Source organism: Diceros bicornis, chromosome 34, assembly GCF_020826845.1.
Source record: "Diceros bicornis minor isolate mBicDic1 chromosome 34, mDicBic1.mat.cur, whole genome shotgun sequence".
Classification (NCBI taxonomy): Eukaryota; Metazoa; Chordata; class Mammalia; order Perissodactyla; family Rhinocerotidae; genus Diceros; species Diceros bicornis.
This window is the reverse complement of record NC_080773.1, coordinates 6,242,298-6,266,692: the sequence shown is the minus strand read 5'-3', so window position 1 is coordinate 6,266,692 and position 24,395 is coordinate 6,242,298. Positions and strand designations below refer to the sequence as shown.

Below are 24,395 nucleotides of genomic sequence, written 5' to 3'. Positions count from 1 at the left end.
GTCAAAATGTCACACCTCAAAATATTCACATCTACAGGTCTGTCTATCTTAATTGCAGAATGTCACAGAAAAATCTCAGGAACCAAAAATGAAACACTCTAAGGACACAAAGGAACGAGGTACGAAGCACCAACTCCTGGCACATTTGGCCTTGCTGAAGTAAACGTGCTTTCTAATCACCCACAAAACCTACAGAAGTACTGCCTGGGTTTTATTGAAAGAGATACCAGAAAAACAAACAACTGGCTTTTAATCTTTGTATCCAGGAAACATTATCAGCAAAAAGGGGTAACTATGAACATATCCATTTAAATCTGCTGGGAAACAGGCGTGCAGCTCCTCAGTATGACTCTGCAGGCAACAGATGAACGCACAGGCCGGGCTGTGGAGGGCACGACGTGACCTCTAAGATGCTGGGGCCTAATCTCAACAAAATGCCTGGCAGATTCATGAGAAATTTAATCCTGAAGTAATCTTGGTTTTATACTTAAATTTAAATCTCCACTCCTCTAAGGAACTAAAGATAGGAAAGCATTAAACAACATTTTCTCTTACTAAAAATTAGAACTCTAACAAAAATTTTCCATCAGAAGCTGTTAAGCCTCTAAAAATCTTAAAATGGAGTCAACAATAAGAATATGGAGGAAAGGAATGAAGACAATAGTGCTGAGATGAGGTGCAATGTTTACTCTAGCGAAGCAGTTAAAATTGCCACCCAACGTGTGCACGTTTAACACAGTGTCCTATATATACACAGGTGGTGCTCAATAAATACCTGTTACATCGTATTAATAAGTATACAACCTCAGACATGAAACAGCCTTATATATTAAGGCTTTCAATGTTTTCACAGAAACCTAATCCCTCGGCATGATCCTGATCATATTAAGAGGCGGTATCCTCAAGTAATGTCCTTTATTTTCCCTTGAGGCTGTCTGTTTCGCCTATCAAAGGTCATAATTGAGTCCCTCCAAAAGAAAAGAACAGCACCAACTCCCGCTGGAGTGATGGAATCTTTCACTCTACCCTCCAAGCAGAGCAGCCCTCAGTGAATCCCTGGAAAGACAGAATCTCCAAATGGAGCTCAGTGTCCTCGGAGCACAAGAGTGATGCTAAGGCAAGTGTGTGGTCTGTCCCAGCATCAAGTGCACGGAGCAGGGACCAGGAGATGGCAGGTAAGCTTCTTCCCAACTCTCCACCTAAGAACTGCCCTGTGCCAAAATGGAGGGTCACTTCAGGTGTCCCCTGGGGTTTCTGCAGGTCACTGTTTCTCACCCTGACTCACCCCAAGGGCAGCCATCCTGTAATGCAAGCTGCGTCCCATGCTAAAAGATGCTGTCATGACTGCCTGGACAAAGGAGAGACGTGAGTGTTTGCAGCCTGGCTCTCTGAGAACAGAAGCAGAAGGATGGAGAGAAGGAGGCGTCCCTCACTGACCAGGTCCCCAACAGAGGCCCGGCAGCTGCCATCAGACAGTGTCCAACAGACTTTCAGATACACTCCACGTATCCTCAGGCCACAGCCCTCCCACACCACAGCTCAGACCTACTAATATCACAAACACCGTGTGACTAACCAAAGTCGGGAAGTGCAAGCTGTAGCTCCTATGTTTCAAAAACAGAAGAAATCAGGGCAGGTTAAAGGAATATCAAGTACATTCACTTGTGTTTGGAGCTGAAGCCTATGGGCCAGAGCAGACTTAAATGATGATTTACGCAAATACATGCTGTGTCTAAATAGACCGGTTTTGGCACACATTCATCATCACTCAAGCTTGCTTCACAACATGCCAGCAGCTATCTTTGCAAAAACCATAATTCAGATGTGAAGAATTTAAAGGGAAAACAGGCAAAATTAGATCATAATGGAACCAATTGTTTTGGGACAATACAAATCCTTCAGTTGCTGAGAGTTTAAAAAAAAGTAAAAAGAGTGTGTCTACACCCAGGGAGAGAAACTGCCAGGAAAAGGAGAACGTGAGGAACAAAGACCACGGCCCCAAAGAGAGAAACGAGATGGACTGCCTGCCTTCCTCACCCCTGGAAGAACCTCTCATCCACAGGCTCTCAGAACCAGAACGTTCAGTAATGTTCTGTGAGAAAAGCATGCAAGTAAAGGCCCGACCACAAGAACATCCAGTCTAACCCAGCCAAAGTCTACTTGGGGCTCTGCTGGAATAAATCTCTACTGATGCTAAAATTAATCCCTTAAAGACTGGGAGTGGAGCCGGGATGTCACAATGCTGATCCAGGCAGATCCGGAGGATCCTTCAGGATTCTACCAGACAGCGGGTGCTCTGCACCACTCATATCAACGGTGCCATTTTAAAAACAGAAAATCTCAGCCTCACCTTCAGATGCACATGCCATAAATTTCCAGGTGACTATAGTTAGTGCAAAAGTAATTAGCTTTTCTTTATATGAATAGCCCTCTTTGCCTACACACAATAAATACTGAAGGAATTATTTACTCTGTAATTGTGTGCCATGATTTAAAGTTAAATAAATAAATAAAGACAAAGCACTGCTTAGTATTCTCAGCACTGAAAATATACGAAAAATTATACTCATTGCATCTAGTCAAACCCAGTCCGACACTGGGACCAAAGCCACATATATATTTTAGACATAAATCTCTATAAAATCCATGTATTGCACTCAAGAGACCTAAGCTATCAAACATTTACCATCTCTTAACACACAGGCAGTGCTAACCTGTACTGGTTAGTAAACATTAGTCACGAGCAGGTGCCAATAACGCTACTAAAATTCTAAGTGATGGAGACAATACAGTCGATGCTTTCAGAATATGTCACACAAGATTTGCAACATCTATTTACACGTGAATAATTACACTGCTGTTTTTTGGCTGTAAAGTAAGGAAATACATATTAGAGGGTACAGGAATGCTGCTTGGGTAGAAAAGTTTATTTTTGCTGGTGGGAGGCAGGTTCATTAACAAAGCTTCAAAGCACACAAACTTCCTTCTGATGCTGAATGCTGAGGGAAAGCAACACAGCGCAGGCAAAAACGGGAACCAGTGCAATGCTAATGCATTACCTCGCCAAAGAGAGGAAAGCTTTGTTTTTGTATTTTAAATTCCCTTGAGGCCTAGGCGGGGGCAATACGATTAGTTAAAATGGAATCTGCACTGAGCTAGTAGGACTCCAATTAACTGCAGTTTACTGTATAATTTTCAAATGATTAACAAGGAAAGAATACTTTTACGTGTCAGCATTAATAGAATATTTGAATGGTATTAAAATAAAAGAAATCATCAAGATAAAATTGGCAGAGAGTATAAAACTTTATTTCCATTGCTGTCACTGGTTTGAAATGCACCCTCCGAGTCTGTTTCCCTCTCCATGTGGGTATTTTCCCTTCTTCATGGGGTTGTGGTTGGAGAGACTATTTCTTGAATGGAAAGAAATTACTTCCAATATAAAGTTTTAAAGAAAACCTTGACAATGAATGTATCTTTACAATTAATTCAGAAAAAACAAAACAAAACAAAAAACCAAATGAGGTCTACAGTGACTCTTAAAAGGCACTTTAAAGTTCAAAGGTTAAAAAAAATCCTCTTACTTAATCCAGTTCATCAGCTCCACTGTATCTGGATCATAGAATTCTCTCAACTCGGAGAGTTCATCCATCATTCCTGGCCAGAACTGAAATTAAAAACAAAACAAAACAAAAACAAAATCCACCCCCACACCCACACCTATCACTAAGATTAAAATGAAAAAGGAGAAACTGTGTATAACTTGTGAACCAATAAACATGGCATCTGAAGATCAGAACTGCTTCACCTCTGCAGTCAACTCTCTTGGCAGAAGTGAGCTGAAGTCTGAGAAAAGTTTCCAAAACTATTTTGAGCCGAAGCTAATCAGGACTAGAGGTGTTGTCAACTTTTAAAAATGAGCTTTTATTTTACTCTAATAAAAATGCTGTTGTATGTGGTGTCGGTATCTAGTAAAACAATAATTTGGATATGACAGGAATAGCAACCATGAGAAAATTCACAGTATGTTAGAAAAATGTAACTAACTAACATCCGGCAATGCCCCCTTCAGTGTAGAATGTGCCTTATGGAAGACAGTACCACTTTACAGCTGCAAAAATGCTTTGGAATACAGAATCTCATTTCATCCTCACAATTACCAGAGAGAAAGAAGATGCAGAAGGCACCATCACTACCGTATTTATTTTCCATTTTACCAGTGTGGAGACCTCGGCTCAGAGAGAACCTGATTTGACCAGGTCACAAAGTGACAGAACCACGACTTGAACCTGACTCCAGATTCAGGCCCCTTTCACTGCATAACATGGTGATTGTATTTTTCGTACTAGAAATCTGGACAAATGTTTTGATGTATATTAATATGATTACAGGTGCAATGGAAGAAAAGAATATTTGAAAGTAGGACTCTCCAGGAAAATCTGGTACATTTAAATATTATATTTATGCCACTGGTGCCTCCTACTCAACTTGAATTATTTAAGGTTTTGCAGATATAACGTAAAAATTACACTCCAAGTCCACTGCTTTTCTAATATAACTTGTCCGTTTAATTCAACAATTAATTAAATGTTAATTGTTTTATCAAATGACAATTGGCTAAATGACTTGATCATCTCTATATATCCTAATGTGAACTGCAGAATTCACCTCAATACTGGAACAGAAGACCAATGACATTGTATCTATGCTCTACTGATGTTGAAAATACAATAATTTTATTTAAGAACCACTAACTAGAACCAAAGTGGCACCTGACCGGTCTACGGCTGTATTTCAGCCTCATCACTTTCTTATCTTGTCATCTTGTCTTTGGCCATTCTTACTGCTCATTCACATCTTGTCTCCTGGGTGGGGGAATTAGGAAAATTGCTGGTGATGGAAAATCAGGTGTCAGTACTGCTGGTTCTAGGTTTTAGAAGAGATGTAATAAAAGCTACTGATTACATGACACCTTTGTAATACTCCAATTATCCATTGTCCCTATTAGTTTTGGAAATCACTCGACTACCAATGTGTTAATGATATGTTCTAAGTTTTTTGGTATGAAACATATTTTGAAATCTGTGAATTCAATGGATATTAGATATTTTTCCAGTTTGAAAGCTGCTGCTGTTAATTCTGAAAATCTAGTAACATAGTCTTGTGGTAAATTCCTTAAACAATGTGAAAATAATGTTGAATTAACTATATCCTGCTTCTAAATGACCAGCAGTTCATGAGATTTCAGCAACCAAGTTAATCGACACGAGGGTAATAATTTTACTAACTCTTGATTTTAGAGTGGAGACCAGTATACGCTTTTCTCTTTTAAACAGGATCATACTAAAGAGACATACAGCAAAATTGGTATTATGAACAAGAAATTTTGAAATCCTCATTACAATCGCTAAATAAAACTTAAATCAGGCTTTGAAATATACAAGTTTATATTATTTACAGATAAATCTGTTCAATAGTTGGAAAATAGATTCAATTTCAGGGTAACCCCTAATACACATAACATCTTAATTTTCTTTGTGATTTTATATTTCACAAGTTTTGAGAAGCTGAAACATCTAACCTATTTTATACACTGAAAGCTAGATGCATTAGGATATCTGCTAAAGTCCAACACTGAGAGAGGCTAGGCCATCGATCTTTGGAAGGATTCATTAGAATTACTAACTCTCTCACTCAGGGAATTTCTACAGAGATTTCCTGAAAATGATTGCTTTTTCAGTGCTATCACTGGTTCTCCTATAGCAGTGGTTCTCGGTGGGGGGCGGGGGAGGGAAGGATTTTGTTTCACCCCCAGGGGGATGTTTTGCAATATCTAGAGACATTTTTGATTGTCACAACTGGAGGGAGGTGCTACTGGCATCTAGTGGGTAGAAGACAGAGATGCTGCTAAACATCCTACAATGCACAGGACAGCCCCGGACGACAAAGGATGATCTGGTCACAATGTCAGCAGTGCCAGTGCTGAGAAACCCTGTTCTCCACAGGGGTTTCTTAAACTTGATGGTGCATCAGCACCACCTGGACGGCTGCTTAAAACACAAATTTCTGGACCTCACTCCCCGAGTTTCTGATTCAGTAGGTCTGGAATGCAACCGAAACATCTGTGTTTCTAACAAGTTCCCAGGTGATGCTGATGTTGCTTGACTGGGGACCACACTTTGAGAGTCAATGCTCTATAGCATAATTTATTTCTTCTAAAATGTCGTTCCTCAATTTTATCAAGAACAAGAGACTTAAGTCCTCAAATGGCTTTAAAAAAAATCAATAAAATTTCAAATAAATAGCTGAGATATAAAAGAACTCAGCCTACACACACAGAGCCAGTAAGACAGACTGTTGTAGTGTGCATACATCTTTGGTGGTGAGACGAGAACGATGTATCTCTTCTGTGAAGAGGGTGTTACACCCTCAGAATCAATGTGTAAAGTTACCTAGTTCATTATTAAATATACACTCTATTTAATCTTTAGTTGTTGCTTTCCAGATGTTTTTAAGAAGTCTCATTTATTTACAGAGCAGTAAAATTCCCAGAGGCAGGGTGGTAGAAATAATCTAGTTTTGTTTCCCAGTGTCCAGGAGGCAGCAGGGTGCTCTGTCCGCAATAGATAGGAACATGATAGAACAGATTTTTTTTGAAGTATGTACAATAGAATCATCCAATATAATGATTATCAAGCATTTTTTTAGCCTAAAGCCTTTGCTTCAAATAAAATCTTACATGAAAATATAAGCAAATGAAACCAAAAGCTGAGCTGCTATAGCTGATCCCCTCTGCAGGTGATTCCCCTCACCCCTTCAGCAACCCCCCCCAAAGTAGGGGCTATACACAGTAGAGTGTGAAATCGATTGTTCTAACTTAAAACAAAATTTGAAGAAAAAAATCTAAACCTAAAAAGTACGTAAGATTTTTTTAAAAAAAGAAGGTGAGAGCTCAGTTGGACAGAACAATCTGGGCTACCTGCCTGGGTGACAATTCAAGCCTCTAAATCTCAAAGATGTGACAAAAGGGTCACAAAGTAGTCCACCTGATCAACGACTCACTGTCTCTTGTGGAGATTCTTGGAACTGAAGCACAGTTAACGCTGTTTCAGAAGTTAGTTGTCAACTGAGAATATGCAGAATTTCATTGTTTTCTATTGAAACTGAAGGGCAGATAAGACTAATCTTAGACTGTATTTATTTATGTGCTCAGCCTTCTTACAAAGATGATTTTAAGTATCTAATAAAATATGTAGGTTAAAGCAATATGCATTTTAAGATTTCTTACTCTATATAAAGCAGGTAACAAGGGAAAATAATTTTTCTACTTTATTCACCTCAAAACAGGTCTAAAAACATCTTTATTTTCAGAATTTGCATCAGCTGAATAGTAAGTCAAAACCAAAATTAGTTAGAATGGTTAAATTGTAGTAGTTTTTGCTATAATATTTTTACTTGTGAAATACTATTTGGGGCACAGATCAGTTTTCCTATCAATGCCAAATGCCATAAGAAGCCAAAGAGATATTTATAACCTCCGCAAACCCTTCTATGTGCCAATAATACACAAAGTACAATAAGTCAAAGCAATTATTCTGCTAAACAGATTAATGACAGGAATGAGGAAAATCAGTCTTACCTTATAGCACAGATACAGCAGTATTAATATCGGTACTGAATATCGCATTATACAGATCTATATAAGAAAGACATTATTTAGATTACAAGTATATTGACCACTTTTGCCTTACGCTTTTGCTTTGTAAACATGACTTTTTCTTCTTCTTTTTTTGTTTCTTGAGGAAGATTGTCCCTGAGCTAACATCTGTGCCAATCTTTCTCTTTCTATATGTGGGACACCACCAGAGCATGGCTCGATGAACGGTGCGTAGGTCCACACCTGGGATCCGAACCTGCGAGCCCCGGGCCGCTGAAGCGAAGTGCATGAACTTAATCACTATGCCACTGGGCTGGCCCTGACTTTTTCTTTTTTAAACAACAGAAATATAATTTAATAGAGCATGAGTCTCCAACATGGAAAACAACTGAGTGAATGTAAGGGTCCCAATCATTTGTAAGATACTTGTAGCTTCTAACATATTGCCACCTAGTGAATTTGTAGGGCAAAAGAACTCAAAACTGCATTTTATAGGCTATTAATCATTACCATACACTTATTAATAATTATTTTTAGGAGAATACATAATAATAATAGTGATAACTCTGGATAATGGGATTATTGGTGATTTTTAATTTTTCTTTTTCGTGCTTTTCAGTATTTCTAAATTCTGTATAATGAACCAATCTAACTTATGGTCTGGGAACAAATTATTTAAAAAAATAAAATTAAAATTATTAAAAAAATAATTCCTTATAAAACCATAACTTATCAATTATCTGTTTCTAGCTTCAAATTTTAGTATCCATTTTATCATACTGATGTATGGGCAACTACTGAAAAGACAATCAGTATGAAAGAAATACTACATCGTAAAAAGGAAATGGAGAAAGGGACAGCACTGACCCTCTTTGGGTTATAAAGACGTATCAACTTCAGAAGTAGCTCCCATATTTCAGGGCTGCATAAGCCAAACGAGGCAAACACACACATGTGTGACGTCCAGAGGTATTTCATTCTGTAAGAACATACGCAGGCAAAGATCAACGAGTGCTAGGTGTGTAGACACTAGGAGTCTGAGACAGCTGGAAAGGCAACTGTCTTGTCTGTGACAGTAAAATCTTACTACAACGGGGCAGGACCATCCGCCAATGGGTTAGTTATTAAGTCCACTGCCTTTTGAGAACTGTCATATAAGTAAAAATAGAGGAATGTTGGTAATTAGGAAAAAACTGGTTATAAATAATATTTTGCACTGGGAGAAGACAGTAAATGAGGACATTTTTATGGGAACCATAGTTATTAATGAAGATGACTGTCAGTTTCCAAATTATATTGCTAAATTACATCAGGTAAAGAGGGGTCAAACAAAAAAATAAATCAAATGAACAGGTAAGACAAAAATACCTCATTGTACTCAAGGCCAAGAATCCAAACAGAATGGTATGTAATAAGTTGTAGGCAGTTTCTGGTTTCAGGCCGATTGTGCACTTTCTCACTTTACCCATGGATTGTTGATTTGTAGAATCACTGAATAAAATAGCAAACACACAAAATTAAAGCTGGATACATAATTTTAATTTAGTTAAATATTTTTTAAAGAAGAAGATACAAGAAACTTATGCCTTCATATATTTGGAAATGCATGATTTTCCTAGGATAAGATGAATCAGCATGGATCAATTTTGAATTTGTTTATGAGACTGACAGTGTCATAACATAAAGGCATCAATAATCAGAATAACCAAAATTTAACAAATTTCATTTTAATTTAAGTAAAAATTCAAAGTGCTTTGTAATAGCAAAAAAAATTATAATAGCAAAAAAAAAAAATCCTCTTGGAATCACTGAAACTGCGAGAGATCTTTAAAAATGTTTTACGAGTTATCAGTATTTTTCAAGGTTTTACAAATAAGAAAAAGTAAAAATGTATCCTTAAACTTGGAATTCAGTACCTTTATGAATTAATGATCACATCTTTAACCTACCAATACCTCATTATGTATGTCTAACCAATGACTTTTATCAAACATGGCTACATTAAAATGATTACACCCATAACATTAACAGTAATTCCTTAACATCATCTAACACACCTAGTTCATGCTCTGTTTTCCCTGTTTATTGCAATTGCTTTTTTCATGTATTTAAAAAAATTTTTTTTTTTCCTTTTGTGAGGGAGATCAGCCCTGAGCTTAACACCTGATGCTGATCGTTTTTTTTTGCCGAGGAAGATTGGCCCTGAGCTAACACCTGTGCCCATCTTCCTCTACTTTACATGGGACGCCGCCATAGCACGGCATGACAAGTGGTGCTTTGGTGCGCGCCCGGGATCCGAACCCCAAGAACCCCGGGCCGCCGGAGCGGAGTGCTGGCACTTAACTGCTTGCGCCACTGGCTCGGCCCCCTTCCATGTAGTTTCTTAGAATCAAGATCCAAAGCCTGCACACTGCATTTCATCAATGTATCTTTAAATTATCTTTCAATTAATAAAAGTATCCCTCCCACCTTTTTAAGGCTGTTTATTGGTTGAAGAAAACGTACTATTTGTCCTGTAACTATTCCCACCTTCTGGATTTGGCTGATTGTCTCCTTGTGTTGGTGTTTAATATGTTTCTCCATTCCCATGTTTCTTATAAACTTGCATTAGATCTAGAGGTTAATTATGAGACTCAAGTTCATGTATTCTGGCGAGAGCACCTCACGGGGATGTGATACACTCTATATTACATCACACTGGGGAGCACATATTGTGTGTTGTCTCCGAGTTAGTGATGTTGAGATGGATGAGTGCGCTTGGATGTTGCACAATTTGTTGTCAAGGGGAAAAGGAAACAACAGTAAGGGCCACCAGTGTAAGAGAAAAATAATACTTTTATAAAGGCCCCACTTCTCTTTCACACAAATTCAATAGACTTGGATATGTACAATGCTTCTATGTAACTTGAGAACTATTATTTCCTAGAAATCCTCTCCTTACCACCCTAGATTCACAAGAAAAGTAAAATGATACTCTGAGGTAATTTTCACCACTGGTAGTAATCTTTATTTCAACATTATATATTACAACCCAAACTCGGGCTTCCATATTGATACTAAAAGATAATTCCAGACAAGGAGAACATATGCTGCCATCTTCCCTTGACACCTGGGAGAATTCTGCAACACTTCCCACTCTCCTCCCAGCCACGCTAGAGAGCTCTTACTAATCCCATGAATACAGAAGAGCGTGCCCCTTGCAGCTGTATCCTTCACACTAAGGTAGATGTGTCGTATAAATGTAACAGTATCATCCTTCCTAGTACTAAAAAGGTAGAAATATTTTAAATACGTGGCACTGATAAAATATCCTTCAAATTACTTAAAAGTTACTTCATATGAAGATACTATAATTCTTAAATTGATTAATGTAGTGCTTTTCCTCTAATAAAGTCCTAATATCCCTACCTGGTGGATGAAGACGCTCTAAAATCTTTATCTATAATCATATACCAAATCAGCTTCCAGAGACGGCTCACAGGGTCACACTGAGCACGACAGACATTTTCACAAAACACCGCAGGCCACCTGCACTTCCTGCATTGCATGCAGTCTAGAATCCTGTCGACACCTGGTATGTCTGGAATAATATTAAATTATGCTGTCTAGAATAACTTCCATCTATTTTCACAGGGCTAAATTTTATCTTGGGCTAGGTATAAAAAAGAACACTTTTGAAAGATACTAAAATAGTTTACAGTCAATGAAATATTTTCATGGTTCAATGTTGCTTTATTCTTAATAGTCATAAAACGCCTCAACTGATCTGGGCTCATTTTAAGGACTTTCTCCCAGAACAGCCTTCTGGTGGCTGTGAATCACAGCTCCCCAGCACCTTAACTGGCAAGGTAACGACACAGAAAAAGTCCTTCCTTCTGAGCTTCATTAAGTTTTCACAAATGACAGTAGCTTCCAATTCTTACACTTAATTTTCTTTCCATTTAATAAAGATAGTAAATGCAAAAACCTCCATCAGCTTGACAGGCAGGTATTCTACAAGCTTTTAAAAAGTCTTTATACTTCTCGACTTTTTCTTTTAGTAGATTAGTAGACATGTTAAGTTTTGAAAACTCGTCAATTATTACTTAGGACTTTTAGTAGATGCTAATAATTATAGTCCACTACAAATGTATAAGCCCTTAAACAAAACACAACAAAATAAACAATAGTTAACTCTTGATATTTCATGAGAAATAAAAAAGGCAGCTAGAGGAAGAAACATAGAAAAACATAGGAAACTAATAAGGGGAACAAAATAGACACTATGAGTCCATAATAATAATACTAACTAATGACAGCTAAAATCTACAAAATATTCTAGGCATGAGGCACTATTTTAGTACTTTATGTTGTTCTCAGTTACTGATCTCTCACAAAACCTGCAGAGTGAGGACTCTCACTATTCCCGTTCTACAGACAAGGAAATGGAAATACTTTAAGGCTGTAGAACAGGCTCAAAGATCCCAGTGTTCCCAGGCGTGCAAGCTGGGGCTTCAACCCAGAGCACGTGCGCGGCATCCACTACTCTGTGCTGTCTCTTCACTACTCCACCCTTAACTACCGAGAGTGGAGTCCGCTCTAGATTGGATATTTCCCCCTTTAAGCTGAACAACACTACTCTGTTCTGTGTCTCGTATTTTGATTTTCAATTTAGCAATTTTTCTGCAGCATAGAACACGTTCATTAAAGCACAGCATTAGGTTTCTGAAACGGGCCATACCTGAGATTGTGGAAGGCAACAGCTAACGCTGCAATCACTGTGATGGACAGAACAAATAAGTAAGCATAAAAAAGCAGAGTATCTGAAAGCCTTTCAAATGTATTAAAAGGCAGGAGGCCAAAAGCTTCTTCACAAAGATACAGATTTGCATCAAAATCTCTAGGGAACAAATGGAAAGCAAAGTATTAAATTCAATATAAGACAAGTAAACTACAATTTTTTCCTCAAATGAGCCTGAAATTAATAGTTGAAGTCACAATGATAACTTAAGTTGTAAAGTCCCTGCTGATTTAATATAACAAAGCAAACATATACTTTAAATTGGGTCATACCTTGTTGCTCCAAACCCAAATTTTGCCTTCAGAAATTTAAATATGTGTTCATCTGACTTCAGGTTAAGAATTTTCTATTGGGGAGGGAGAAAACAAAAACTGCTGTTAGTGCTTTAGGCACAGTTTCCTGCTAACCTCCCACTGGACACATACATGCAGTGTCCACTTTCACAGGACTCTGTTCTTAGAACTGAGGAATTCTAAAGGAGGGACTTTTATGCTCCTTCTATTCCCTTTTTTTTTTTTTTTTAGCAGAATCATTTTTTCAAACAAAACCTTATGTATAAGTTCAGTTAAATAAAGTAGATAAAGGATGAGCTTCTTTGGTCAGGGAGAGAGAGAGCTAGACTCCAGTGAGGACAATTATTTAGATGAGAAAACCAATGATACGATGACCTGAAGCCTCAAATAGGCACACAGCCCATACAGCCTGTTCGGCTTTGGGGTTTCTGTCTGCAGGTGCCACTGCTGTAAGCCCCATTCACACAGAGGCAGTTCAAGACATGGCAGGAATGCTCAAGGAGGGAACAGGCAAATGCCAGCAGTGATCATCAGTGATCATAATTCTAACTCATATACTTTTATTTTTAATTTATGGCTCACAAAAATCCATATAACATAAATGGGTGAAGAAACTGTTGTCAGAAGAAAAATGAAGATAGAAAAGAAAATAAGATGAATCCAGAACTGAGGTTAGTAAACAAATATATGCACTAGAGAGGAGCCACAAATCTGGGCTTATGTATTCTAGCAGCAAACGAAGAGAGGAAGATAAAAGCATTTGTGTTACTGGCAGGGTCATGAGATTAAAAGAAACTAGTTGCTCAGAAGAGATCCTAACAGTCCTAGAACTGAGACTCAAGAGAAATTTTTCCCATGGGTACAGCAAAAACAGAAGGAGTCTCACAGACTATGTTTCTAATTCCTCTCATTGTAGGTTGCTGGCAAAACACCAAGTGCAAGTGAAGAGAGTTATTCTTCGGGGTCCAGACGTGCAGCTCTTGACTGGCTCAATTCAGGCACAGAGAGGGAATGCGTGGAGTGGGCAAATGGATAGACTGCGTATCTTTCAGCCAGTCTTTCAGAAATGCTGATTGTTCTGCTCAAATAAGCTTTTGAAAAGTACTGAAGTGTCCGGAGTTTCAGAAGACAGCAAAAAGGACCTGGGGTGGAGGTGTGTAACGTGGCTGGTGGAGGGAAGAGGCTGCTTTTCTGCCAGGCAACAGGCAGGAAGCGGGACTGCCATTCTCTTACGAGGGGGAGGAACATGTCATGTACACGCAGGTGTCTCCTGTCCCGAGACTGGCCTTCTAGGAGGGGCAGAATCATCTCAAATCACTGTGCTTCTCATGGTAAAGCCAGTTCATTTATTAACTTAACCCAGTAAAAATCAGTCATCTTTCTTTTCCACAGTGCACAGAACTATCTCTAAAAACCAGAATTTTTTAAATTTAGAGAAATATGTGCTTAATGCTTTGAAGTTCAGCTTTTAAAAAGTTTAATAACTCAAAAGGTGAGTTCCAAGTAGCACATCTTAAAGAAGAGTGAATAGAAATCAGTGATTAAAATCAAGAAAATAATCCTGTTACTGAAACAAAGTTAAAACTGTGCCTGTTTAAAGTAAAACTGGTAACCTTCAGTAACGTTAAATTAAATATGTCATTTTATTAACCTACCTTAATAATGTTGTTGAGAAAAAGCGTCAAACAGAGAACCACAAATAAATGTAACAAAAGTTTCCCAAGCCTATTAAGGAAGCTTCCAGTTTTCAGATTTTTCTAGAAATTAAAAGAGTTGAGTTTTAATTCTTAAATTTTAATATAACTTTATAAATATTTAAAATGAGATTACTTAAGGATTTAAAACATTGGATCATACAGGGAACACTGCAACCTACAACGAAAATATGTGGAAAACACAGCCTACTGACTTTCATGAGGTTACATTGTCTTAACACTTGTAATTTTCTAATAGTACATGAATTCCTTAACAACGACCTCCAAGATGAAGAAATGTATCCTAGTTTTGTTTTTTTAAGACTTTCGCAACCAGTTTTGGGGTTTGCCACTTAGAAGGTACAGGATATACTGACTGAACAAATTTTTTGATCATTTATCCATTAATTCATATATCACAGACAGAGCGACAGTCCAATTAAATATCTATTTGTGTAAAACAAAGTAAACTGTGCTCTTTGATATATAATAGTTTTCTTATAACCTTCAGATAACTTTACAGATTATCAAATACAAATACAATAATATCTAAAGAGTTCAAATATGAGTGACATTTACTTATAATTAAGGTTAAAAGGATGAACGAGAACTACTATTTCTGATAGTCAACTAAAAACCTGTTTTTTAAAATCCTCGTGACAGTTTGTCCATAGCAGCTCTCACTCAAAGACTGATAAGAAAAAGGAGTTATTCTTCCTCAAGTGGAAAGAAAATGGCTTCTTGATACAGAATTGTTTATGAGAAAGAAAACAGGCTTTGTGACATTATTAAGGAAAAACAACTGACCCTTAAATCTCATGTAAATGTAAGAAACTTTAATTATATAATAAAGCCAAAGATGAGGTCAATATTTCCAAACATGATACCCTAGGAAATGTCCCATTATTTCTAAAGGTTATTTGGATTCTCAGAATTCTCAAAACAGAGTTAATTTCATTTCACTTAAAAATCAGTAAGGTATGGAAGGATGGGAGAAAGAATTACATCAAATAATAACAAGGGGTTTGCCAACTTGAAAGACTGTGATGAACACATTCCCATAAGGAACAAGTTCTCCTTATTCTTTTTTTTTGTGAGGAAGATTGGCCCTGAGCTAACATCTGCCAATCCTTCTCTTTTTGCTGAGGAAGACTGGCCGTGGGCTAACATTCATGCCCATCTTCCTCCACTTTATACGGGATGCTGCCACAGCATGGCTTGCCAAGCGGTGCGTTGGTGCGTGTCTGGGATCTGAACCAGTGAACCCCGAGCTGCTGCATCGGAGCACGTGCACTTAACCGCTTCGCCACCGGGCCGGCCCCAAGTTCTCCTTATTCTTGAATTCACACACAGAAAAAAGTTAAGTTTTTTAATCTTTTATTTCAACTTTAAATCAATGGCATTCAAATACGCATCTTTGGCTAATCCCTGAATTGAATTAAGATTCCAGTTCTCTAAGAAATAATAAATGTCAAAACAAAGAGATGGCACATCAGAAAGCCTGAAAACAGAAAGGCCATACTATGCATTTCAAAAAAAGCAAATAATGTCACTAGTGTTTTTTAGTGGGAATTTGGTCTTAAATTTTCCTTTGTAAGCTGTATGAAAATAAGGTCCAACCAACCACATAATTAAGAAAAAATATTTACTCTGATTAAGGACAAAAAAAGTCCTACCTGAAGTTTTCTTGCAATTAATACTGAAAGGTTAAAACTAATAAGCAATGATCCAAGAATCATGGAGTTAAGAAACTGAAGAATGCAGACCAGGAGTAAACCTGTTATCTGTATACCATACAGCCACGTCGCCTGCAACAACCAAAGGTTAGATGGTCACACAGATTTATCGAGAAACTACCACCTACTGACATGTTGGTCACTTGCTGGATAATCTCAAGTTACAAATAATGCAGAAAACACATCTAGCTTCAAGGACTACAATCTAAAAAAGGAAACTAAATCACACACATACAGACTGTTTATTTGCTTTTTAATTAAGAACATTTTAAATTTTAATTAATTAACATTAATTAAAGAGGAAACAAACAGAATATGAAGTAGCAGAAGCAAACGATGGTGTAAGTATATTCTAGAAATAGGCAAACATGGTTTGTGGTCTCCAATTTTTTTCTAAAATCTTTTACAGTTATTGCCTACAGCAAACCATCAATATTTTATCATATTCCACTATTTCCTAATTTTCCATACTATACCCTTTAGGACCGTATCCTACATTGCCTCATTTTATCTACGTACGTGTGTGCCTAAGTCCCCCATTAGACTGAAAACTCCTCCTGGAGCAAAGCCTTATAACTCTTTCACCTCACTGGTTCCTAGCAGGCAGCGAGCGCAGCGGTCGAGAACATGGTGCTGATTCTGGAGTAAACCAGCTGTGTGACCCTAATGTGCTGGAATTGGTTCATCTGTAAAAGAGGGATGATGACACCCTCCTCAGAGGTGCTGTAAGGACCTGGCATGAGGGCCGGGTATGGTACTGTATTAAAATGCCTAGCACCGAATACACACTCGCTCTTGATGTAATAAAAACTGCTGACACTGAAAGAAGCAAAACTCAACCAACCTGAACACAAAACACACACCACAAGGAAAAAAAAGACAGCTTCTAATAAAGAGTTGATACCTTTTCCTTTCTCTTTCGAATCACATAATTCCATATTCATAACAGCATATGAAAAATTCTACTTTTACTCAGCAGTGTAGGGTTTCCCACGCTCAGCAATAAACTGTGAGCCCTTTAAGAGCCATGTGTCCTTCTGGCCCCCTTCTGGGCAGGACACCAACCATCTGGGATTTGTGATGATCCAGGGCCTGGCCAACCCAGATCTTATCTCACTCAAAGAACATCACGTCTTGAAGGAACACAGAACCTTTCCACATGAGCTGCTGTTCCTGGGAACGCTGGTCCTACCAAAGACAGTTTTTCTTGGCAAGCACGTAGCCTCTGTCCCCTGCCTGTATAAGAAACTCCCTCTCTGCCCACAGCAGCAGGCGCACAACTCTGTCCAGCCGGCCGCCCCTCGACACTCCCTGTACCTAAGTCCCAATAAACCTGTATGTCTCGTACACTGTCTCCAGGTCTTTTCTTCAGGCTCTCCACACCTTATCCTGAACTGCTTGCTCAACTGGGCATGTGGCCAGATAAGCAGCATCTCAGATTTTCCCCATAGTTTTTTTTCTTAACCTCAAAAGAAACAAACCTACATCAAGCATTTAAAAGCAAGGCCTGCAACAGTTCAGTGCTTCTGCTTAGTTAGTGTTAAGGAAACTCAGGGGAACAGGTGTTGATAGCTTTTAGGATAAGAATAACATTTTACTGTAGGAGATTTAGAAAATTCAGAAAAACATAAAAAACACACGGTATTGGATAGAAAGGTGGGCTCTAGAGTCAAAATATAACTACCTACAGAAATAATACTGATTTCATGGTGGTGTATGATATTTCGTGTAGCATTTATTTCACATTATATTTTCTCACATCAATGACTATTCTGTGAAAATTTAATTTTAAATGGCTACATAACATTCCACCATATGCCATAATTTGTCTGCCACTGGATCATTTGTTTCTAGCTTTTTATTATTATTGAAATTAATGTTGTTATAAACCTCCTTCTAAAAAATCCCTCAGTTAGTTATATCTGATTAGTTCCTTATTCTGTTTATTGCTGTATCCCTAGCACCTAAAATAATGCCCACTAGAACAGTGTCACTCAATAAATACTGGAGGAATGAATGAATGAACGCATTTCCTTAGAATAGATTCCCAAAGCAGCACTATTGGGCAGAGAACAAATAGTTTTTCCTTTTTAACAGCTTTACTGAGACATAATTCATATACCATAAAATTCACCCATTTAAAGTGTACAATTCATGACTTTTAGTTTATTAACAGAGTTGTGAAAATATCACTACAGTCTAATTTTAAGATATTCTCATCACTCCAATAGAAATCCCATATCCATTAGCCATAATTTTAGCCATCCAAGTAGGTGTGAAGTGGTATCTTGTGGTTTTGATTTGCATTTCCCTAATGACTTATGATGCTGAACATCTTTTCATGTGCTTATTGGACATTTATATATATTTTTTGGAGAAATGTCTATCAATCCAATCCTTTGCTGATATTTTATTGTTGAAAGAGTTGTAAGAGTTCTTTGTATATTCTAAAAGTCCCTTATCAGATATATGATTTGCAAACATTCTCTCCCGTTTTGTGAGTTGTCTTTTCACTTTCTTGATAGTATCTCTGAAGTACAAAATTTTTAATGTTGATGAAGTCTAAATCATCTATTTTTCCTTTAGTCACTTGTGCTTTTGGTGTTACACCTAAGAAGGCTTGGCCTACTCCGAGGTCATGAAGAATTATTCCTATCTTCTAAACGTTTTATAGTTTTAGCTCTTATAATTACGTCTATGATCTATTTTGAGTTAATTACTGTATATGGTGAAAGCAAGGGGTCCAACTTTATTCTTTTGCATGCAGATATCCAGTTATCCCAGCACCATTTGTCGAAAAGAATATGCTTTTTGCATAATTATCTTGGCACCTTGTTGAAAATCATCTGACTTTATTTCTGGTGAGGGTTTATTCCTGGTCTCTCAATTCTATTCCACTGATTTATGTCTATCCTTCTGCTAGTATCACATTATCTAGATTACTATAGCTTGGAACTAAATTTTGAAATTTGAAAGTGTGAATTTGCAAAGAAACTTTGTTCTTCTTTTTCATGACTGTTTTGGTTATTCTGGGTCTTTTAAGTCTCCACATGAATTTCAGGATCAGCTTGTCAGTTTCTGCAAAAAATCCACCTAGGATTCTGAGAGGAATCATGTTGAATCTGTAGATCAATTTGGGGAGTAATGCCATCTAAGTCTTCCAAATCCATGAACACGGGACATCCTTCCAATTTATGTAGGTCTTTAAAACTTTCAACAATGTTTTGTAGTTTTCAGAATATAAGTTTGTACTTTTTCTGTTCAATTTATACCTAAGTATTTTATTCTTTTTGAGGCTTTTCCTTCTAGGAAGTAGTCTATCCTTTTCTCCCTTTTCTATTGAAGTGTAAATGTTTTTCTCATTGATTTGTAGGAACTCTTTAAGTACAACCACTCATTCACAAATATATATTTTTTATAAGACTTTTTTTGTTTGCCTTTATTTGGGTTATAGTGTTTTTTGAAGCTGGCAGTTCTTTTTATATCAAATAGGCATACTTCTAGAAAAAACAGCAGTTGGTGCTATAACCAGATTGCATAGTTCATAAATGTAATGATATCCTAGGTTCAAAAGAAACATTGCCGGTGAGCACCCATAAATGTAAAATTGAGCAGTACTGTCTCTGTATATTAGAAAGTCCTGGATTAACAGTGGTACAGCTGATGTTCCTTCTCAGGTTCTATTAGTCCCGTACAGTTTAAAAACAAGGCAGCAATAATATATTCTTTCTGCATAGAATAATTAGAATTTTCTTCAATGGATCATGCTTATGCTCTCCATCATCATTCATAATTAACCATGGTTAACATTTAACAATCACAAAATACCAGGTGGTGTTCTAAATGACTCACATAACATGATCTTATTCAAATCTAGGCAGTCTGATTCTAGAGTCTGTGTTCTTAACCACTATGCTATACTGGCTAGAACATGAGTTGTGTCACAGAGACTCAGAACTTTGATATCAAAGTCTGTTGAGTTTTTAATGCTCAAAGGCAATTATGGAGTCTTGCCAGAGGTTTATATAATTTTTCTCATCTTTGAAAGAACTAGCTTTTTATTTCACTGATTTTCTCTATTTTTTTATGCTTTCAATTTCACTGATTTTTGCTCTTTATTTTCTTCCTTCTGCTTGAGTGGGGCTTATTTTTCTCTTCTTTGTCTAGTTTCTTAAGATGGGAGCTTAGATTTTTGACTTCAGATTTTTCTTCTTTTCTAATGTAAGGTTTGACATGTTGCATCTTTCTTGTGACTGAGTTCAATGCTCCCTCAAGGCTTCCTCTTTAACCCACCGATTATTTAGAAGTGTGCTGCTTAGTTTCCAAGTACTGGAAATTTTCTTATGTTTCTGTATGATGTCTAGTTTGAATCCTTAATTCAATCCATTGTGTATTCTGTTGTTGTTGGGTGTTCTATAATTGTTGATTAGATCCTGTTGGTTGATGGTGTTGTTGAGCTCTATATCCTTAATGATTTTTTGTCTGGTGTCTTATCAATTGTTGAGAGAGAGGTGCTGAAATTCTCAGCTCTATTTGTGGTTTTGTCTTTTCTCCTTTCAGTTTTATCAGCTCCTGCTTCACGTATTTTGCAGCTCTATTGTTTGGTGTATGTAAATTTGGGGCTGCTGTGTCTTCTTCGTAGGTTAACCTTTTTATCATTACATAATGGCCCCTTCTGTCCTGGTAATTTTCTTTGCTCTCATGCCTACTTCATCTGATATTAATATGGCCACTCTTACTTTCTTCTGATTAATGTTTGCATGGTATATCTTTTCCCATCCTTTTACTTTCAACCTACCTATACTGTTTGTCTGAAGTGAGTTGTAGACAACAGTTGGGTTGTGCTTTTTAAATCCACTCTACTCATCTCTGTCTTTGAATTGTCGTATTTACATCATTTACTTTTAATGTAATTATTAATATGTTAGGTCTTAAATATGCCATTTTATTCTTTGTTTCCTATTTGTTCACTCTGTTTTTCATTTGTATTCTTTTTCCTGCCTTCCTGTGGGTTACTTGAACACTCTTAGAATTCCACTTTATATATTTGTAGTATTTTTGAATCTATCTCTTTGTATAGATTTTTTAGTGGTTATTCTCGGTAATTACATTATATATTCATAACTTATTACAGTCTACTGGTGTGGATTAACAGTTTGAGTCAAGTATAGAAACTTTACCTCCAATTTAAGTCCCTTTACCCCTCACATTTACAGTATAATTGTCTTAAATAGTTCCTCTACCTAAATTAAGAACCACATAAGACAATATCATAATTTTTGCTTGAGCCATCAAACATAATTTACAAAACTTAAGAGAAGTAAAGTCTTTTATATTTATTAATATTTTTACTCTTTTCATTGCCTTTTCTTTCTTCCTGATGTTCCCACATTTCTTCTATCATTTCCCTTCTGTTTCAAGAAATTCCTTTAGCCATTTTTTTAGGGTAGGCCTGTTGGCAACAAATTCTATTAGTTTTCCTTAATCCAAGAATGTTTCGATTTCCTCTTCTTTCCTGAAGGATATTTTTGCTGGGTATTTGACTGTAGGTTGACCACTCTTTACTTCAGCATCATGGTTTCTGATGAGAAACCCAGTGTCATTCAAATTGGTTTTCCCCTACAGGTAAGTACCATTTTTCTCTGACTGCTTTCAAGATTTTTTCATTATCTTTAGAAGTTTGATTATGATGTGTCCTGGCATGGATTTATTTGGGTTTATCCTATATGACATTAGCTCAGCTTCTTGATTCTGTAGGTTTCTATCTTTTGCCAAATTTGGGAAATTTTCAACTATTCCTTCAACAATTATTTTTTCAGCCTCACACTCATTCTCTTCTTTTGGGATTCTGATTACATGAATGTCAGACCTTTTGTTATAGTCCCACAGGTTCCTGAGGCTCTGTTCATTTTTTTCCAGTCTATTTTCTCTTGTTCAAATTAGGTAATTTCTAAATTGTTCTATCTTCAAGATCACTGATTCTTTCCTCTGACCTCTCCACTCTGCTGTTCAGTCCATCTACTGAGTTTTTTATTTTCATTATTGGAATTTTTCAGTTCTAAAATTTTCATTTCCTTCTTTCTATCTTCCATATCTTTGTTGAGAGTTTCTATTTTTCTTTTTTTTTTTTACTGAAGTATAGTTGACTTACAATATTGTTAGTTTCAGGCATACAACATAGTGATTCAACATTTCTATATATGACGAAATAATCACCACGATAGGTCTAGTAACCATCTGTCACCATACAAAGTTACTATAATATTACTCACTATATTCTCCATGCTGTATATTACATTCCCATGACTTATTTATTTTATAACTGGAAGTTTGTACCTCTTAATCTCTTTCACCTATTTTGCAAGAACCCGCTATCCCTGCCCTCTCTGGCAACCACCAGTTTGTTCTCTGTATCTATGAGTCTGCTTCTGTCTTGTTTTGTTTGTTTGTTCACATATAAGTGAAATCATATGGTATTTGTCTTTCTCTGTCTGACTTATTTCACTTAGCATAAACCCTTCTAGGTCCATCCACGTTGTTGCAAATGGCAAGATTTCACTGGCTGAGTGATATTCTATTGTGTGTGTGTGTGTGTGTGCATATATATGTATATACATATATATATACACCACATCTTCAGCATATATGTGGGTCTTGTTTTGTTATCCATTCAGCCACCCTACGTCTTTTGATGGAGCATTTAGTCCATATACATTTAAAGTAATTATTGAGAGGTATGTTATGATTGCCATTTTGTTAATTGCTTTCTGGTTGTTTTTGCAGTTCTCTGTTTCTTTCTTCTACTCTTGCTTTCTTCCCTTGTGATTTGATGACTTCTTTAGTGTTATGTTTGTATTCCTTTCCCTATTTTTTGCGTATCTGTTATTGGTTTTTGGTTTGTGGTTACCATGAGGTTCTTATATAACAACCTATGTATATAGAAGTCTACTTTAAGTTGATGGTCGCTTAAATTTGAGCACATTCTAGAAGCACTACATTTTACCCCCCCTCATATTTTGTATTTGATGTCATATTTTACATCTTTTTATTTTGTGTACCCCTTAACTACTTGTTGTATATATAGATGATTTTAGTACTTTTGTCTTTTAACCTTTGTCCTAGCTATATAGGTGGTTGATTCACTACCTTTACTATATGTTTGCCTTTACCAATGAGATTTTTTCTTTCATAATTTTTGTATTTCTAGTTATGGCCTTTTCTTTTTCATTTAATGAAGTCTCTTTAACATTTCTTGTAAGGTTGGTTTAGTGGTGATGAACTCCTTTCGCTTTTGCTTTTCTGGGAAACTCGTTATCTCTCTTTCAATTTTAAATGATAACCTTGCTGGATAGAGTATTATTGGTTCTAAGTATTTTCCTTTCAGCACTTTGAACATGTTGTGGTACTCCCTTCTGGCCTGTAAAATTTTTGTTGAAAAGTCAGCTGGTAGTCTTATGGGGGCTCCATTGTACATAACTTGTTTTTCTCTTGCTGCTCTTAAGATGCTCTACTTACTTTTGATATTTTAATTATAATGTGTCTTGGTGTGGCTCTCTTTGGATTCATCTTATTTGGAACTCTCTGTGCTTCCTGAAATTGGATGTCTGTTTCCTTCACCAGGTTAGAGAAATTTTCAGCCATTATTTCCTCAAATAGGTTTTCTGGCCCTTTGTCTCTCTCTTCTCCTTCTGTGATCCCTATAACGTGAATGTCAGTATGCTTGATGTTGTCCCAGAGGTCCCTTAAACCATTCTCATTTTTTAAAATTCTTTTTTCTTTTTGCTGTTCCTATTGGGTGCTTTCCACTACCCTGTCTTCCAGGTCACTGATCTGTTCTTCTATATCATCTAACCTACTGTTGATCCCCTCTAGTGTTATTTTTAATTGCAATTATTGTATTCTTCAGCTCTGATTTGTTCTTTTTTATATTTTGTGTCTTTCTGTTGAAACTGTCACTGTGCTCATCCATTCTTCTCCCAAGTTCGGTGAGTATCTTTATGACCATTATTTTGAACTCTTTATCTGGTAGATTGCTTATCTCCATTTTACTTAGTTCTTTTTCTGAAGATTTGCCTTGTTCTTTCATTTGGAACATATTTCTTTGTCTCCTCTTTCTGCCTAACTCTCTGTTTTGTTTCTATGTATTAAGTAGCTCAGCTACATCTCCCAGTTTTGAAGGAGTGGCCTTATATCCTGTGGAGCCCAGGAGCATGGTTCCCTCCAGTCACCAGAGCC

At 36.9% G+C, this 24,395-nt stretch overlaps 1 protein-coding gene across 4 annotated transcripts in view; it reads right to left on the bottom strand.

Moving 5' to 3' along the window:
• DPY19L3 (dpy-19 like C-mannosyltransferase 3) overlaps nt 1-24,395 on the bottom strand; it is a 73,339-nt gene that overhangs the window by 10,010 nt on the left and 38,934 nt on the right. For all 4 annotated transcript variants that reach the window (XM_058529064.1, XM_058529066.1, XM_058529065.1 and 1 more), the window contains 8 exons: nt 16,101-16,232; nt 14,386-14,487; nt 12,710-12,783; nt 12,378-12,536; nt 9,026-9,148; nt 8,525-8,636; nt 7,640-7,696; nt 3,585-3,667 (listed from right to left, as the gene is read on the bottom strand). In XM_058529064.1, coding sequence (XP_058385047.1) covers nt 3,585-3,667; nt 7,640-7,696; nt 8,525-8,636; nt 9,026-9,148; nt 12,378-12,536; nt 12,710-12,783; nt 14,386-14,487; nt 16,101-16,232 — 842 coding nt within the window. The remainder of the gene's footprint in view (nt 1-3,584; nt 3,668-7,639; nt 7,697-8,524; nt 8,637-9,025; nt 9,149-12,377; nt 12,537-12,709; nt 12,784-14,385; nt 14,488-16,100; nt 16,233-24,395) is intronic.